Raw genomic sequence first — 19,002 nt, 5'->3', positions numbered from 1 at the left:
TCTGCTCTGTTTTTCAGTGCTCTACTCATTTCTACTCAACTCTGCTCTGTTGTGCTCTACTCCACTCTGCTCTGCTCAGGGGAAATAGTTTTTGTTGTTGTTGATGTAAACAGCCCAATCCTCATCATTCCTCTCAACGTGTGTGTGTGTGTGTGTGTGTGTGCGTGTTTTACGTTAAAAGAGGGAGCTGCGCTTGCCTGTAGGTACATTTTTGCTGTCATCAGGCAGGCGACTCCCTACACTGCAGCGCATGCCCAAATGGAGATTCTTTAGCAGGGATCTCTTTCTTCTTGAAGCGTCTTACCAAGAGCTATTAATTATTAACGTAGATGGCTAACATCAAAGCGTCTGAATTGAATGGACTACAGCCAGAGCCTGGCAATGGAGAGCTGAAACTGGGTGAGAGGGAAACACACAGAGAACAGAATAAGAGAATTCAGTCTTCGCCTCAGAAGTTTAAACGCATTTATGCAGTTGGGGAAAAAATAAACGTGTTAGCGCCTATAAAGTGGACACGACTGTAGACCTAAAGAAAGGACTAGCCAAAGAGTTCTATTTAACCCCATTAGAATCAACTCGTTGGTCTCTGTGTGTGGATTGCATACTGCATTCCGTATGTGGAGTACTACTTTGTTGTGAGTCAGTTTGTTGTTGATCGATGGTGAAGCATTAGTGAATCATTCATCCCCTTCTACCAGGTGAGAACCTGTATTAAAGAACACACACACACACACACAGTGCCAGCTCACTGCACACTTCCTCTAGTCAAAATGAAGGTGAATGTGGATTGAGGTGGAGGGTTGCCAGTCAGCCTGGCCTGGCCAGATGTGCAGTACCAGTCAAGTTTGGACGCACCTACCTACGAAACTGGCTCTCATGAGGACCGCCACAGGAAAGGAAGACCCAGACTTACCTCTGCTGCAGAGGATAAGTTCATTAGCGTTATCAGCCTCAGAAATTGCAGCCCAGCCCAATGATCAAGTAACACACATACAGAACTTTTCAGTCTCTCGATGTGCAAAACTGATAGAGACATACCCCAAGCGACTTACAGCTGTAATCGCAGCAAAAGGTGGCGCTACAAAGTATTAACTTAAGGGGGCTGAATAATTTTGCACGCCCAATTTTTCAGTTTTTGATTTGTTAAAAAAGTTTGAAATATCCAATAAATGTCCTTCCACTTCATGATTGTGTCCCACTTGTTGTTGATTCTTCACAAAAAAATACAGTTTTATATCTTTATGTTTGAAGCCTGAAATGTGGCAAAAGGTCGCAAAGTTCAAGGGGGCCGAATACTTTCGCAAGGCACTGTAGCAACTGTTCAGAGGAGACTGCGCGAATCAGGCCTTCAAGGTCTAATTGCTGCAAAGAAACCACAACTAAAGAACACCAATAAGAAGAAGAGACTTGCTTGGGCCAAGACACGAGCAATGGACATTAGACCGGTGGATATATGTTGTTTGGTCTGATGAGTCCAAATTTGAGATTTTTGGTTCCAACCGCCATGTCTTTGTGAGAAGCAGAGTAGGTGAACGGAAGATCTCCGCATGTGTGGTTCCCACCGTGAAGCATTGAGGAGGAGGTGTGATGGTGTGGGGATGCTTTGCTGGTGATACTGTCTATGATTTATTTAGAATTCAAGGCACACTTAACCAGCATGGCTACCACAGCATTCTGCAGCGATAGGACAGGTTTGCGCTTAGTGGGACTACAATTTGTTTTTCAACAGGACAATGACCCAACACACCCCCAGGCTGTGTAAGGGCTATTTGACCAAGAAGGATAGTGATGGAGTTCTGCATCAGATAACCTGGCCTCCACAATTACCGGACCTCAACCCAATTGAGATGGTTTGGGATGTGCTCAGCATATGTTGGAACTCCTTCAAGACTGTTGGAAAAGCATTCCAGGTGAAGATGGTTGAGAGAATGCCAAGAGTGTGCAAAGCTGTCAAAGGCAAAGGTTGGCTACTTTGAAGAATCTCAAATAAAAAATATATTTTGATTTGTTTAACCATTTTTTGGCTACTACATGATTCCATATGTGTTATTCCATAGTTTGTCTTCACTATTATTCTGCAATGTAGAAAATAGTACAAATAAAGAAAAACCCTTGAATGAGTACTGTAGGTGTGTCCAAACTTTTGACTGGTACTTTACGTTCCATGTGTGTAGTTCCATTCTCCTGGAAGGTCTTTTGGCCCAATTGATGAAAGGTTCCACTTCATGGGCCCTTTACACGCCATGTGTCTTCCGCATCAGAGAGGTGCGGGGGTCTGCCTTAATAAACATCCATATCTTCGGCACCCGGGGAACAGTGGGTTAACTACCTTGCTCAGGGGCAAGTTACTGGCCCAACGGTCACTAGGCTACCTGCCGCCCCTTCCAATGTTTGTTTACAAAATGTATAAGTAAAATTATTCAAGAAACAGTGGGTACAGAGGGATGAGGTTTTGGCTTGCCTGTTGACATCACCATGAGTTAAATAGGTTAATAGGCCAACAAGCAAGAGATTTACAAACCTCAATAGCAGCTAGTTTTCAGTTTTCCCGTCCCCACTCAGACCATTCTCAGACGGTCTTAGAAAACTTCTTACTGTGATTGTTTTAATTAAAATGGTCAAATAAACAAAAATAGCTTCTTAGCAAAGATCAATTTGCTCTAGGACTGTCTGGGAGACGTCTGAGTGGGGAGGGGAAACCCAGTTCTCTGATATTATGAGTGTGATATTTTGAGTGGGGTTCGCTAAGGACCGCCCTCTGATTATTATCAAGCATGCTTCTCTTCCTCACTCTCTTGCGCGCAGGGAAATGCTGTGAGATATCTCACTCATAATATCAGAGAACTGAGGTTACACAGGTACACTTAAGTATTCTTTTTCAAATATATCTCACATGTGGGGATATGGTTAAGTTGCGTATCGCAACACATGCTCTCTGAAGCCAGGGAAGTCCCTACATAGCAACCCTCGGAGGTCCCGAAACTAAGGGAGTACTCCTCTAGGAGAGGGCCCTTCCAAGCACCCTTGCCATTATAAATCAATATAATGGTCCCCGTGACCTTGACAGACCTTGAGCGCCTATAGAAGACAGCCACTCAATTTTGAATCTGGACACGGTCCGCTTGTAGACATTAAGGAGCCCAAACTCCACTGGAGGATGGGAGAACGTGGTCATCAGTCCCCAACTCCTGTGTGCTATCAAGGATTTCCGTGACTTGATCCCATCGTCATCCTCGTTGTCCCTTAACTCGCTTTCCCTTGACACTACTTCGACAGTCAGGGGAGGGAGTCGAGGCTATCCATGACCTTGCCCAAACTGGGCTCGGTTGTGGGGAGCTGAGCCTCAGCTGTCGCTTTTGGCTCAGAGGCATGAGGGGGATAACGAGATAAAAGCACATTTCAGCCTCCTCTTCAGACCTGCTGTAGTAAGCAATCTGCAGTGCTTACAGGACTCGGGGTCCTCGAGCGCCTCCTAGACATGTTCCCTACCCAAGCAATTAATGCATAGAGGGAGGGAATCTTTCCCCGCTATCATGAAGCCACAAGCACAAGAACGTGGGGGTTAGAGTGCTGGGCTAGGCTCATCCTGGGATGGGATAGCAGTGGCCATTTCAATGGATAAGGGGGACCGAACAATGCCTGTTGTAAAAATAACGTGCAGAAGGCATAGGCTAGCTAGTTAGAAGCCCTGCGGCTGGCGGCTAGCAAAAGAGTAGCTTGTGTAAACAGCGACACCAAGCTAGCTAGTTATAGCACAAGCAATATTGAGCACTTTGTAACGCTATAGCTGCGAAGCTAGTGGGGCGTAAGCTAGCTAGCAGCCACCTAATGGTGAAGGTGTGCTGTGGCTAGCTCAGTGCTGGCTGAAGGAACCAGAGTGACCGAGTTAGCATTCAGAGAAAAATGCTCCCGTGACCGACGGTGCCGTGAAGGCAGAGGGTGGGTCTCGCTAACACAATGGGTGAACGAAGCTTAACTAGACAATAGAAGGGAGCTAGCAAAGCTACCGTGTTGCAGTTAGGGTATGCTAGTGAGGTTTGCTTGCCTCTCAGCAAGCTAGCCAAGTTAGCCAAAGCCTTGCAGCATGGGCTAACTGAGTCTCAATAGCTAGCAGTGACACTAGCTACTAACGGAGACTGAGAAGTAGAAATTTCTACTTAAATCAAAAACCTGGTTAGAAGTCAACCTCTCAACAGGGTCTGAAGACCTATGCTCGGCAGCGATACCCTTCACGGTTCACTTGTGAGCTGGCAACCGGTATCCAGTCGATATGAGGAGAACTAGAGTAGTGACACTTCGTTTGAGGAAGAGAAGTGAGAATAACCAGAGGGCGGGAGAGTGTCTCCTTTGATCCTTTGATGGAATTGAGGGTCACCTCATTCGCCGCTTTGCCTGTCTGTCTCCAACAGAGTGTTTTAGATTAATACTTTCGAGAGTAGGCGATCCTTAGTGAACCCCAAATGTGAGATATCAAAATGAACAATTCAAAGAGAACTGAAAACGAGCTGTTACTGGCAGAGTTTTGGAACTCTTTGTCTTATTGGTCTGTTAACTAATTCACCACATGGTGATGTCACCAAGCAGGCCAAAACACCATCCCACCAAAACAGGCAGCTCTTTAGTGTGTCCTAAATGGCACCCTATTCCCTTTTAGAGTGCACTTCTTTTAACCAGAGACCTGGGCCCTGGACAAAAGAAGTGCACTACATAGGCAATAAGCTGTCATTTGGTATACTGGTCTGTCTCTCGTGACACCATGTAGTAAGAAAGAAAGTTGAGAGACAGACCACATGTGCTCATCCTTCCAAAGTTATCATCGTGTTGTTTACCTCTCCATGGACTGGGGTCGACACCCTCGGTCATCTCTCGCTCGCGCTTTCTCTCTCTCTTTCTCTCTCTAGCTGCTGGGCCTAGCTGCTGCTAGAGTCAGGCCATTCAAAGTCACACAACCCCCTCCAGTGGCTGGGAGTGAGAGTGCAATGTCTTTGGGGGGAAAATACATTGAAACAACTGAGTCTAAAAAGCATTATAAGGACACCTGCTCTTTCTATGACATAGACTGACCAGGTAAATCCAGGTGAAAGCTATGATCCCTTATTGATGTCACTTGTTAATTCCACTTCAATCAGTATTGACAAAAGGGAGGAGACAGGTTAAAGAAGGATTTTGAAGCCTTTTGAGACAATTGAGACATGGAATGTGTATGTATCATTCAGGGTGAATGGGCAAGACAAAATATTTTAGTACCTTTGAACGGGTTATGGTAGTAGATGCCAGGCGCACCGATTTGTGTCAAAAACAGTAACGCTGCTGGGTTTTTTACGCTCAACAGTTTCCCATGTATATCACGAATGGTCAACCACCCAAAGGACATCCAGCCAACTTGACACAATTGTGGGAAGTATTGGCGTCAACATGGGCCAGTATTCCTGTGGAACGCTTTCAACACCTTGTAGAGTCCATGCCCCAACGAATTGAGGCTGTTCTGAAGAAATTGTATTTATTTTTTATTTGACCTTTTATTTAACTAGGCAAGTCAGTTAAGAACAAGTTCTTATTTTCAATGACGGCCTAGTAACAGTGGGTTAACTGTTCAGGGGCAGAACGACAGATTTGTACCTTGTCAGCAACCTTTCAGTTACTAGCCCAACACTCTAACCACTAGGCTACCCTGTTCTTAATTTCTTGTACACTCAGTGTAGACACACTTTGGATGTTACGCAACAAAACTGACGAGTGCGCAACTATGGGGCAAAACAGACTGGGTTGTCTTAGACTATTGACAGCATGTAAACTATATTTCATCTCCAAATGTTTATTGAAAACACAAACCCATTTGAACCCACACACTTGTTGTTCAATTACATTCAATTACATTGGTTAGCTAGCTATAACAAGCTACAACGTCCTGAACCGAGCCACCTAGGATTCCCCACAAGGCAGCTTCTTGTCATCTTTGCAAGCTATTTGTCCGTTCAGAATCATAACAACACACACCTTCCGGCTACATTGATGCGCGTGCATTTTTTTTGTGCCAACACGTCTATTTCTCGACCTCAAAGATCTTGTCTGTCTGGCTCTCGGTTTCAATTTCCATTTCAGATGTACTTATTTGAGTTCAAGGTGATGTTTGTAAACAAAAGTAGAGAGTGAAAGTAGTGCCTTCATTTGAATGATTGATGCATATCTAATGATTGTGTTTCTCTCTGTTTCTTGCAGGCGAAGCGAGCGGTTCAGAGGGGAGCGACGGCTGTCATCTTCGACGTGTCCGAAAACCCTGATGCCATCGATCAGGTCAGTATACACACACACACACACACACACACACACACACACACACACACACACATTCGAAGTCTCCACTTATTCAATGAAGGAAACAGAGAGGCTAAGCTAACATGCTAAGGCTAAAAACATATTCCTCTCCATTCAAACACCCAAATTCTTGTTCTCTTTTCAAAGACCTTCTGTCCTAACAGACCACTGTCAACTGACTGAGACATGCCCTGCTATGACAAGCAGGTTGTGTGTTTGCCCAACAATATACTTTTTTTCCCCTTCTGGTCAAACCCATGTGGATGAAGCAGGCTCATTCAACTATTAGGGGCTTTGAGTCTAGCCTAAGGACCCGTCCCAAATGGCACTCTATTCCTTATATGGTGCATGGAGCTCTTGTCAAAAGTAGTGCACTATATAGGGAATATGGTGCCATTTAGGATGCACACTGAGTCCTACCCTGTCTGCCTTAAGAACAGTGTACTGTGTGAGAGAGACGTTAAATTGATATTCAGGTTAGGGTTTTACTCAACCATGACCGTGCTCTGTGGAGCTCATAACTGCAGAGGTAGTTTAGAGCTGCTACTGCACACCAACACATTACCTCATCCCCTAGTACCCCGAATAATCCAAGTCTCTCGTTCGCTTTTATCTCTCTCTCGTTCGGACTCTTTTTTTTTCTTTCTCTTCTCTCGCTGATTTTTTTCTCTCTACTTCTTTCTCCTTCTCTTCCTCTCTCTCTTTGTCTCTCTCCTTCCATTCTACCTGAGCTAGTTCCTGTTTCTATGTTGTTGGCTGGTGAGCTCCCTGTCTGTAATACAGAAGTCTGTCCTCCGCCCTCTAGCCTCCACCGGTGCAGCGTCGATAGCAGCTTTGTCAGAGAGAAGAATTCTCCTGTGGTATTCAGCCAGGCCCAGAGCACCAGGCCCGGACATGCAGGTTTCTCTGTGTTCAGGCCTCCAGGCTGTAGGCAACAGCAGCAGTGTAGCAGCGACCCACAGAGATAAAAGGCTTGAGAAGGGACCACATGAAAGGCAGTGTGGCCCGCGGGGTTAAATTCCCCTAAGAGGGTTTCCAGTCGCAGCTGCCCAATCGGTACAGACACGACCCACAAGGCCGAGGGGCAGGGAGGAGGGGTTACAGAGAGTTAGAGTTAACGTACTCCGGGGGAAATTAGGAGGGAGAGAGAGGGTTAGAAAGTTAATGTTTTTAACCTCTCTTTTTTAAATTGTTCTTGCCATTTACATGATCTATCTACTGTTACGAAGGCTTTAATTTAATGTAGAATTAAACATGATGGTTTTTGATAATAGAGAAGCACTTTTTTTAAGTTCCATTGGACTTTGAGTGGTTGAGTATCTCATCTTTCAAATTCACTTTGTTCTTCAATTCAAGCACATGCAGCATAACTTTGCTAGAAGTGTTGGCACTTTTGAGAGTCTAGTGTAGATTAACTTTGTAGATTGCAGGGGGAAAGAACACAAGCAGAGGCAGAGATGTGAAATTGCCATTTGCTATACTGTAACCAGAGCGAGCATATTTCACTTGGTAACATGACGACGGGAAGAAATTGAAAAGTGAATATCCCTGGTATTTCCCCTGGCCTTTCTAAATTACAGACGAGAGAACAGGGAGGGAGGGGAGACGACAGAATGGAGAGACTAGAGAGGACCGGGAGGGAGGCTGAGAGACTAGAGAGACCAGATAGGGTAGGAAGGAAGGGAGGCTGACTGATTGGAGAGACTAGAGAGGAGGGGGAGGGAGGGAGGCTGACAGACGAGGGAGGGAGGGAGGGAGGCAGGCGGACAGTCTAGAACAGGGGTGTCAAACTCATTCCATGGATGGCCTAGTGTCTGTGGGTTTTGGGTTATCCTTTCAATTATGACCAGACAACCAGGTGAGGGTTGTTCTTTACTAAAATGGGGACCTTAATTCATTAAAACCCAGAGACACTCGGCCCTCTGTGGAATAAGTTTGACACATGGACTAGAGAGGGCAGGAAGGGAGGGAGGCCGACAGCAAACTGGAGAAAGAGGAACTCAGTGGAGGAGGCAGTCCACAGTTTCCACATCTCTCTCTCTCTCCTACAGGTTATTTTCTCAATGGGAAATAAAATTAGAGAGTATGTTGATGATAGGACACAGTTCTTATTCTTAATTTACAATACTGAAGGTTGATGTGGTGTGGGCCGGGCCAAATGTGGAAGCTGGCCGTGTCGGCATTCTCCTACATAGCTGACCCGTTGTGTGTGTGTGTGTGTGTGTGTTCTCTTGTATAGCTGACCTGTTGTGTGTTCTCCTTTCCTGCAGCTGAACCAGGTAGCGGAGGACCCTCTGAAGAGGCCAGTGGTTTATGTGAAGGGGGCCGATGCTGTTAAGCTGATGAACATAGTCAACAAGCAGAAAGTGGCCCGTGCCAGAATCCAGCACAGACCACCAAGGGTAAGAGCCAGACAAGCCAAACCAGAACTACTGGGAAGATGCTAGATGTGTGTGTGTGTGTGTGTGTGTGTGTGTGTGTGTGTGTACGCACACACACAACTGCAAGTGAATGGACTAGCCAAACCATATTTTGATCATAACTCTTATTTAAACCCTACACACTTCACAAAGCACTATACTGAGTCTAGTCCCGCAGCTAACAGTTACAGACATGGGAAGACATTCTTCTAGAGAAATCTGAGCCTCTCCTTTAGTCCCTCGCTCTCTATTCTTCATTATATCACAACAATTTTCACACAGTCGTTTTATCAATGGACGGTGCCAGGGGTGCATCTATGCCCAGTCCTGTGCGTCAGTGCCGGTGTGCCTGCACGTGTGTATGCAAGCATGTGTGTGAGATGTCTGCCTTGGGCTGTAATAGACATAATTTAACAAACCACTTCTCCCCCTGTCTCCCTCCCGACAGCAGCCTACGGAGTACTTTGACATGGGGATCTTCCTGGCCTTCTTCGTAGTGGTATCTCTGGTCTGCCTCATACTGCTCATCAAGATCAAACTAAAACAGAGGAGAAGCCAGGTGAGCGAGCGCACACACACACACACACACACTTGCGCAGCTAACCTTGTGGTGACATACAATTCAGTCCCATTAAAAATCCTATTTTCCCTAACCCCTAACTTGTACCCTAACTTTAACCTTAACCCAAAAACCTAACCCTAGCTCCTAGCTCCTAACCCTAAAACTAAACCTAATTCTAACCCTAACACTAATTCCTAACCTTAACCCTGAACCATAGGAATAGCATTTGACTTTGTGTGGACTTCTGGTCCCCACATCTAGTTAACCTCTTTGGGCTGAGATTCCGTGAACGGGATCGATGTGACAACAGCCAGTGAAAGTGCAGGGCGCCAAATTCAAAACAACAGAAATCCCATAATTAAAATTCCTCAAACATACAAGTATTTTACACCATTTTAAAGATACACTTCTTGTTAATCCCACCACGGTGTCCGATTTCAAAAAGGCTTTACAGCGAAAGCAAACCAAACGATTATGTTAGGTCAGAGCCAAGTCACAGAAAAACACCAAAGAGAGGAGTCATAAAAAGCAGAAGTAGAGATAAATTGTTAATGGCTCTCTGGCAGACCTCTGACTCCTTCCCCTCTCATTCACCCCCACTTCACAGTAGAAGCATCAAACAAGGTTCTAAAGACTCTTGACATCTTGTGGAAGCCTTAGGAAGTGCAATATGACCAATAGACAATGATTTGAAAACCTACAAACCTCAGATTTCCCACTTCCTGGTTGGATTCTTTCTCAGGTTTTTGCCTGCTATATGAGTTCTGTTATACTCACAGACATCATTCAAACAGTTTTAGAAACTTTGGTTTCTATCCAAATATACTAATATGCATATCTTAGCTTCTGGGACTGAGTAGCAGGCAGTTTACTCTGGGCACCTCTGGGCACCTTATTCATCCAAGCTACTCAATACTGCCCCCAGCCATAAGAAGCTAATATTTAAATGAAGATAATATTTAAGACGGAGAATAGTATGTTCAATAGGGAAGATAAATAATGAAGTGTGCGCACCTCATTCACACGCCAACAAGGCTACTTTTCTAATGAGAGACATCTTGTAAAAAAAATATATTCCAAAAGGATTTTCCTCGGGTTTACGCTTGCTATATCAGTTCTGCTATACTCACATGCATTATTTTAACAGTTGTAGAAACTTCAGTGTGTTTTCTATCCAATGCTACCAAGTACATGCATATCCTTGCTTCTGGGCCTGAGTAACAGGCAGTTTACTTTGGGCACGTCAGTCATCCGAAATTCCGAACAAAAACCAGTCTTCAAAACAGGTTTTAACATCTAATTAACATTGATGGAGAGCAGCACAGTAGCAGGTGAAATCCTGCCAGCACACCTGTGTGTGTGTGTTAGACAGAGGAACACACTCCAGGTGACTGCTTTTGGGATTAATATAGAGAAACCTGCCAGTGTGTGTGCACACGTGTTTCTGTTTGCGTGTGTGTGTTCCTGATGAGCCATGTCGACTTCCTTGAAGTGTTAATTAAAATAGCAGTTTGTCACACGTTACGAAACCTCTTTCCAGTTGAGTTCACACTGGGGCATGCTAAGGACACTCTGTCCTCAACATATTGCTGACTCTATGTAGGCTACATGACCATCACTGTACCTGTCTACCAACACTGTACCTGTCTTTATGTACCTGTCTACCAACATTGTACAGTGCCTTGCGAAAGTATTCGCCCCCCTTGAACTTTGCGACCTTTTGCCACATTTCAGGCTTCAAACATAAAGATATAAAACTGTATTTTTTTGTGAAGAATCAACAACAAGTGGGACACAATCATGAAGTGGAACGACATTTATTGGATATTTCAAACTTTTTTAACAAATAAAAAACTGAAAAATTGGGCGTGCAAAATTATTCAGCCCCTTTACTTTCAGTGCAGCAAACTCTCTCCAGAAGTTCAGTGAGGATCTCTGAATGATCCAATGTTGACCTAAATGACTAATGATGATAAATACAATCCACCTGTGTGTAATCAAGTCTCCGTATAAATGCACCTGCACTGTGATAGTCTCAGAGGTCCGTTAAAAGCGCAGAGAGCATCATGAAGAACAAGGAACACACCAGGCAGGTCCGAGATACTGTTGTGAAGAAGTTTAAAGCCGGATTTGGATACAAAAAGATTTCCCAAGCTTTAAACATCCCAAGGAGCACTGTGCAAGCGATAATATTGAAATGGAAGGAGTATCAGACCACTGCAAATCTGCCAAGACCTGGCCGTCCCTCTAAACTTTCAGCTCATACAAGGAGAAGACTGATCAGAGATGCAGCCAAGAGGCCCATGATCACTCTGGATGAACTGCAGAGATCTACAGCTGAGGTGGGAGACTCTGTCCATAGGACAACAATCGGTCGTATATTGCACAAATCTGGCCTTTAGGGAAGAGTGGCAAGAAGAAAGCCATTTCTTAAAGATATCCATAAAAAGTGTTGTTTAAAGTTTGCCACAAGCCACCTGGGAGACACACCAAACATGTGGAAGAAGGTGCTCTGGTCAGATGAAACCAAAATTGAACTTTTTGGCAACAATGCAAAACGTTATGTTTGGCGTAAAAGCAACACAGCTGAACACACCATCCCCACTGTCAAACATGGTGGTGGCAGCATCATGGTTTGGGCCTGCTTTTCTTCAGCAGGGACAGGAAAGATGGTTCAAATTGATGGGAAGATGGATGGAGCCAAATACAGGACCATTCTGGAAGAAAACCTGATGGAGTCTGCAAAAGACCTGAGACTGGGACGGAGATTTGTCTTCCAACAAGACAATGATCCAAAACATAAAGCAAAATCTACAATGGAATGGTTCAAAAATAAACATATCCAGGTGTTAGAATGGCCAAGTCAAAGTCCAGACCTGAATCCAATCGAGAATCTGTGGAAAGAACTGAGAACTGCTGTTCACAAATGCTCTCCATCCAACCTCACTGAGCTCGAGCTGTTTTGCAAGGAGGAATGGGAAAAAATGTCAGTCTCTCGATGTGCAAAACTGATAGAGACATACCCCAAGCGACTTACAGCTGTAATCGCAGCAAAAGGTGGCGCTACAAAGTATTAACTTAAGGGGGCTGAATAATTTTGCACGCCCAATTTTTCAGTTTTTGATTTGTTAAAAAAGTTTGAAATATCCAATAAATGTCGTTCCACTTCATGATTGTGTCCCACTTGTTGTTGATTCTTCACAAAAAAATACAGTTTTATATATTTATGTTTGAAGCCTGAAATGTGGCAAAAGGTCGCAAAGTTCAAGGGGGCCGAATACTTTCGCAAGGCACTGTACCTGTCTACCAACATTGTACCTGTCTACCAGCACTGTACCTGTCTACCAACACTATCTACCAATACTGTACCTCTCTTTATGTACCTGTTGTGTACCATTATTCCCAGCCTGACCATTTCTATCCCTCCTCTCTCTTCTCCATCTCCCTCTCCCCATCTCCAGAGTTCTATGAACAGGATGGCCATCCAGGCCCTGGAGAAGATGGAGACCAGGAAGTTCAAGGCCAAGGTCAAAGGGCAGCGCGAGAGCAGCTGCGGGGCATCGGATTCACTGAGCAGTAGCTCCACCTCCGACTGCGCTATCTGCCTGGAGAAGTACATCGACGGAGAGGTGCGAGAGAACACACACACACACACACACTGAATACTATTCATAAAGAAAGAGCCTTATATCAGAGTGGCATTTTAATTGGAGTGGTATTTGAAAGTGGTGAGTTTATGGCACATGGTCAAACTGACTTGAATTTCGGAAGTCACTGTAGAAAGATGTTTCCTAGACCCTAATCTGGGACCTTTGAAGGTTTACAGTAACAGCATTGCTAATCATGGCCCAGCCTGGGGACATCAGGGGACCAACCCAGAGCCCCGGGCCCCCAGGGGACCCAGTCAGTGAGTGTGTTATGTGTCGTCTTGGGAAACCAGGGGAAGAAAACACACAACAAAGCATAGTCGTGATATAAAAGGCTGAATGGCATCAAAGGGGTTTGAGCAGTGAAGTAAGACAAAAGATGGGAGGGAGAGAGCCCAAAGAGGAGATGAGTCATGCTAAGGGGCAGTGGGAGAGGAAGGGTGAGAAGGAGAGTGGGAGAGAGGGAAACGACGAGAGAGACGGAGGGAAAAACTTGAGCCATCTCTGTCCAAGAACGGAATAATAACGATCCTTCTTTGTGTCAGTGAGTCTTGCTGTGTTCTGTATAAGGCTCTCTCTGGCTCGGCCAACGGCATGGTGTCAGGTTTGAGAATAAGGGGGACTGGTGTAGTTTGAGGGCTCTGTGCTGTCATGATGAGTAGTGTAGTCTTGGGTTTGATGGTGAGGTTGGATTTGTTCAGTGTAGCTGTATACCGATGTATAATGTGACACCGGTAAAGAAGAGAAACCTTCTTGCTGCTTTGCTGCCACCTGTTGGCCATTCATCCATCAAACGACAATGATGTCCTTCGATGGCATAAGCCTTTTAACTAACCTTTAACTCTTCTTCTTCCCCCTCTCCTCCTCTCCCCCTGTTTCTTCCTCCTCCTCTTCTCCTGCTCTCCTTCCCCTCAACAGGAGCTGCGGGTCATCCCCTGTGCCCACAGGTTCCATAAGAAGTGTGTGGACCCTTGGCTCCTCCAGCACCACACCTGCCCTCACTGTAGACACAACATTATCGGTGAGTTGGTACACACTGGCCGCATCCCAAATGGCACACTACTCCCTATGGGCCCTGGTCAAAAGTAGTGTACTATATGGGGAACAGGGTGCCAGTGGGGGAGCACCTGTGGCTCTCTAATGAGAGTTTCCAGCACTTTTGTTAGACGACACAACCCACTAAAACAGTTCAAGCAAAATGCAGTTGATTGTAAAATACCCTTTTCATGAAATAAAGTAAATATTACAACACATGAAACTGTAACTGTAACAAAGTTAACCTTTGAAAGACTCTTCTTTGACTCTCTAGGTTAACCTTAATCAAGCACTCTCCCTCTTTCACACCCCTCTTCTCAGAGCAAAAGAAGGGGAACCCCGGCCCTGTCTGCATGGATGGCAATCCCATCCACAGCCGGCAGCAGAGGGTAGTCCTGCCCGTCCACTACCCAGGCAGGGTGCACCGTGCTGGGCAGGTGACTACCTACCCCACCCGCACCTCCATGGACCCCCATGGTAACCCCATCACAATGCTCACTGTGGACCACCACCCAGACCCCCAGGGCCTGTACCCTCCCCAGTCTGCCCACGCCGGGGCCTTCCTCCGGGGCTACCACCCCCACACTACCATGCACCTGGACCACTCCCTCAACCCCCACCACTGTGGCCTGGAGCACCAACACCGCGGCCTGGGCCTCAACCCCCCCACCTACCCCCAGCACCAGCAGTCCGGGCCCCACCATGGAGCCTTCAAGAGGCCCAAATTCCATGGGCGCAGCTTCTCGCGTGCTGCCTGCTACTCGCAGTATGAGACCATGTACCAACACTACTACTTCCAGGGCCTGACCTTCCCCCAGCAGGGTGAGGGGGCTGCAGGCGTTGTGGGGGTGGCTGGGGGTGCCGGGCCCCACAAGGGCCACCACAGCAGGGCCTTCCAGGGGGGTCTGCTCTACCCCACGGTGGTCCACATGGCCCCTGCTACCAGCTCCAGGATAGGGGAGGCAGGGAGCGGTGCCTCAGGCCTGGGCTGTTACCATGGCCACCACTCTGTGTGCAGCGGTTACCTGGCCGACTGTCCGGGCAGCGACAGCAGCAGCAGCAGTTCGGGCCAGTGCCACTGTTCATCCAGTGATTCTATGCTGGACTGCACCGAGGTTAGCAACCAGGGGGTGTACGGCTCCTGTTCTACCTTCCGCAGCTCCCTGAGCTCTGACTACGACCCCTACGTCTACCGCAGTAAGAGCCCCTGCAGGGGTTCGCAAGGGGAGCCAGGGGCCACAGCCGCAGGGGCCTCCACCGGCTGTCCCTCCACAGCCGAGGACTCCCTAACCCCAGCTCCCTCGGGGGGCCAAGATGGCTGCAGCCTACAGCCTCCTCAAGGAGCCTGTGGGTTCGGCTCGGGGGACCAGCTCTCCAGCTGCAGTCTGGAGCCCAACTACAGCAGCCGCTCGTCACTGGAGCAACCCAGGGACACCAGCACCACTAGCACTACCTCAGCCGGCCCTCTAGAGGGAGCCGCTGACAGAGGGAAGGGGGGGCAGACAGGGGAGGAGATAGGGGGGAATCATGTCCTGGGGGGAGTAGGAGCAGGGGCGTGTAGCTGCTGTTTCGAGGTACTCCCACCCAACATGGAGTGCATAGGTCAGCAGGGGCAGGACTCGGACACGGCTGGGTCTCTGGCCTCCTCGGGGCGTGGCTGTCACAGGGGGGCGGAGTTCCATCAGCAGAGCTCCGCCTCTCAGCATCAGCAGAACTTTTACGGCCAGGGGGAGCACCTGTTAGCTCCGTCGGAGCAGGTGAGTTATGAGGGCCTGCCCTGCTTCTTCTACAAGGAGATGAAGGTCCACCGGGCCACAGGGGGGCGCTATAACGAGGATTATGCCGTGAACGTGCAGTACGCACACCACGCTGCAGACTCAGACGCCTGCTCCGGACAGGGCTGCTGTGGCGAGCTCAGCCAGAGAATACCCATAATCCATGAGGACACAGACTGTGAGCCGGGCTTGGGGGCGGAGACCCAGAGCAGCCTACTGCTAGGCAGCATCATCACGGGGGAAGGGCAAGGGGGCGAGGGGCGGACTGGGACTCGTTGGCGGGTGGAGCCAAGTGAAGGGGGGTACTTTACTTCAGGACAGTTCAGAGGTCAAACTTACCCCACCCAGGAGGAAGAGACCAGGGCCCTGTTCCACCCCCGGAACGCCACTAACCACGATGCGTCGGGAAACAGTAAAGCTACAGATGAGGGGCTTGGGGGTATATGAGGAGCCCAGAAACAGCCTCTTTGGTACCGAACCAGTCAGTTGTTCATTCAGTCAATCAACAAACCCTCAGTTGCCTTGTTCTAAGCCTTGCTCGCTGAGCTCTGAATGTTATAATCCTATATGGTGATGGTGTGGATTTCTACTGAAAATTATATGATGGCCTGCCTGGTGTAACCAGGCCTATCCAGTTCATTCCTGTGGCTCAGCCCACCTCGTGGCCCCACCAGCAGCTTCTACAGGCTGTGATAGAGAATCAGGCTACGACATATGGGTGGAAGTTCAGTGGTTGGCTTGGCAGGGGCACAACACGACATGTAGGCTACTACCACATACCATCAGTGCCAGCCAGGGTCAGTCATGAGACCCATTAGAAGATCAACTAATTGTGTTAGCTGGGCCCAGTTTGTGAGATTGTATTTTCTGATTTGGTGAGTTGTTTTTCTTCACATGATATCGAAACTCCATTTTGTGCAAAACGATTGAGGATTTCTTTCCCTTTTTTTCCCTCTTCTTGTTAATTCTTATTACACAAATGCCTGGATGTACATGCAGTATGTATGCACTATACGTACAGTCAGGTCAAAAATGATTGGCACCCTTGTTAAAGATGAGCAAAAAAGACTGTATACAATAAATAATACAAATACTGAGCTATATTATGTTTTCGGGACTTGAACCTGATTGAAGACCTGTGGTTTGAATTGAAGAGGGCTGTCCATAAGTGCAGATGAAGGATATCAAGGATCTGGAAAGATTCTGTATAGAGGAATGGTCTAAGATCCCTCCCAATGTGTTCTCCAATCTCATAAAACATTTTAGAAAAAGACAGTGTTGTTATCCTCACAAGGGGAGAGTGCTTGAGTACCAATATTTTTGACCCCTATCTTTTTTTGTATTACTTGTTAAATAAAGTATCTCCCTCTGAGCAATAGTATTAGCATAAAATACGTCTTTTTTTGCTCACCTTTTAGACCTGACTATGTGTGTACTGTACTGTACTTATTTTATGACATACAGTTAGTTACCTATACAGCTTGAACAAACCACCAACTCAGATGAAAGATTATGTAAGAATACCAAAACCTTTCCTTTTTCTTTTTTTAGGGGGTTTGTTGGGGATTCGGATCTTTTGGTAGTTGGAGGACAGCCAGTGTCAGTCAGTCGCCCACTTCTCTCATTGAGAAGATGAAGCTAAGCTATACAAACTACTCTACAGTTCTGTCTGTTTGTGGTATACTCAGTCCAACACCAAGCCTTAGGCCAGCGAGCCATACTTACTATCTGGGGCGGGACTGTGTCACTTTTTGGTTGAATAGAGGTCCACATAGTGACAATGTTTCTCTGAGTTCCTCGAAAGAGATTTGGAAATCTTCAAAGGATTGGTTTCATATCCATTTTAGTTACTATTTCTAGTTTAGAAGCTCATGTTTTTTTTGGGGGGGGGGGGGGGGGGGGGGCAATTACTCATCTAGCCTCCTCAACACTTAAGCTCTAATGTAGATGGTCGTATGAGGCTCTTGTGTTGCTTAAAAAAAATAGGCCAAAGGAAAAAAGTATAATTCACAAGGGATCTCTTTTATACTGTGGCTGTGTGTTTTTGTTGATGTATTTTTTTACAACACAGTTACAAAAAAGGCAGCACATCTGATTTTAGATTTTTTTTTTTATGATTAAATCACACAATACACACCATGCTCACAAACAATATCAACGTTGTTTGTTCATTCATACCTTCTTTCTGTTTGTTTTACAGACTGTATTCTACTGTTTCTATGAAATGTACCCATTCTCTTCACAGAGGCATTTGTTTTGAAATAACAATATTTATATGTTAACCCAGAGCCCTAATAAATTAAAGATATTGAGAATCTAATCTTGCCTTTACATAGAGATGTGTTGCAAATGAACATTTGGGGGTACGCAAGTCACTATTTAATTTGTTTTAATTGTTTGTAGCACTTAAGATTATATAAAAAGAAAATGTGTACAAAAAAATGCTTTTTAAAAAACAATTTAAGAAATATAATTATTTTCTCCATCATTACCATTTTAAAAAGGTTAGAAATCAATCTGTATATTTCTGTATCTGTATAGCAGCACATTTCATAAATGGAAATATGTTCTCTGAATATTTATTTACTAATATATTTATCTTTAAGCCATGTCTTATGTTGTGTATGAACATTTTGGAGTTGTTATTTGGTTGCTTTCTTTGATAAATCACTAACATGAGACTTTGTAAATACATGGTAATTGCACATAAGACGATTTTAAATATTCTCTGACCAAAAACTGATTTAAAAAATGTAGTTATCATACAGTTTTGTAATTAAAGTGTACAAAGATCTGTAAAATATACAGTTTTATTCAAGTAAATAATGTTGTGGCATCTTTCTTCCTAACCATGTCATCTTAATTCATCTTAATTCACAACAGTTCAATTAGAAGTGATGTCTTAAGTCTGGGATACATCTCTTTTGGGAAGACCATTTTTGGAGGAAAGTATCTGTGGAATATTTCAAAGCATGCAACTTAACTACAGTCCAGACAAAGACTATGATTAACTGTGTACACACTGCAGTTTTTGGGCTTGACAGCCAAAGTTAGAACTGAAGTCCCTGCTGTTCTGTGCCTGTACACACACCTAGGTTCAAATTAGAGGTCGACCGATTATGATTTTTCAACGCGGATACCGATTATTGGAGGACCAAAAAAAAGCCGATACCGATTAATCTGCCAATTTTTTTTTTTTATATATATATATTTTTATATATACAGCACGAAAGTGCTGTTTGAATGAA

At 45.6% G+C, this 19,002-nt stretch overlaps 1 protein-coding gene across 2 annotated transcripts in view; it reads left to right on the top strand.

Moving 5' to 3' along the window:
• Nucleotides 1–18,577, top strand: part of znrf3 (zinc and ring finger 3) — a 114,249-nt gene extending 95,672 nt beyond the window's left edge. The window contains exons 3-8 of one of the 2 annotated variants that reach the window (XM_036980189.2): nucleotides 6,220–6,294; nucleotides 8,586–8,717; nucleotides 9,184–9,294; nucleotides 12,759–12,926; nucleotides 13,863–13,965; nucleotides 14,301–18,577. In XM_036980189.2, coding sequence (XP_036836084.1) covers nucleotides 6,220–6,294; nucleotides 8,586–8,717; nucleotides 9,184–9,294; nucleotides 12,759–12,926; nucleotides 13,863–13,965; nucleotides 14,301–16,201 — 2,490 coding nt within the window. In that variant the 3' untranslated portion in view covers nucleotides 16,202–18,577. The remainder of the gene's footprint in view (nucleotides 1–6,219; nucleotides 6,295–8,585; nucleotides 8,718–9,183; nucleotides 9,295–12,758; nucleotides 12,927–13,862; nucleotides 13,966–14,300) is intronic. The other variant, XM_036980190.2, reaches the window with a different exon arrangement.
• The last annotated feature ends 425 nt before the right edge of the window (nucleotides 18,578–19,002 follow it).

This window comes from Oncorhynchus mykiss, chromosome 6 (assembly GCF_057628025.1).
Source record: "Oncorhynchus mykiss isolate SJ-2025 chromosome 6, ASM5762802v1, whole genome shotgun sequence".
Lineage (NCBI taxonomy): Eukaryota > Metazoa > Chordata > Actinopteri > Salmoniformes > Salmonidae > Oncorhynchus > Oncorhynchus mykiss.
This window is presented reverse-complemented; position numbering and strand designations above follow the sequence as displayed.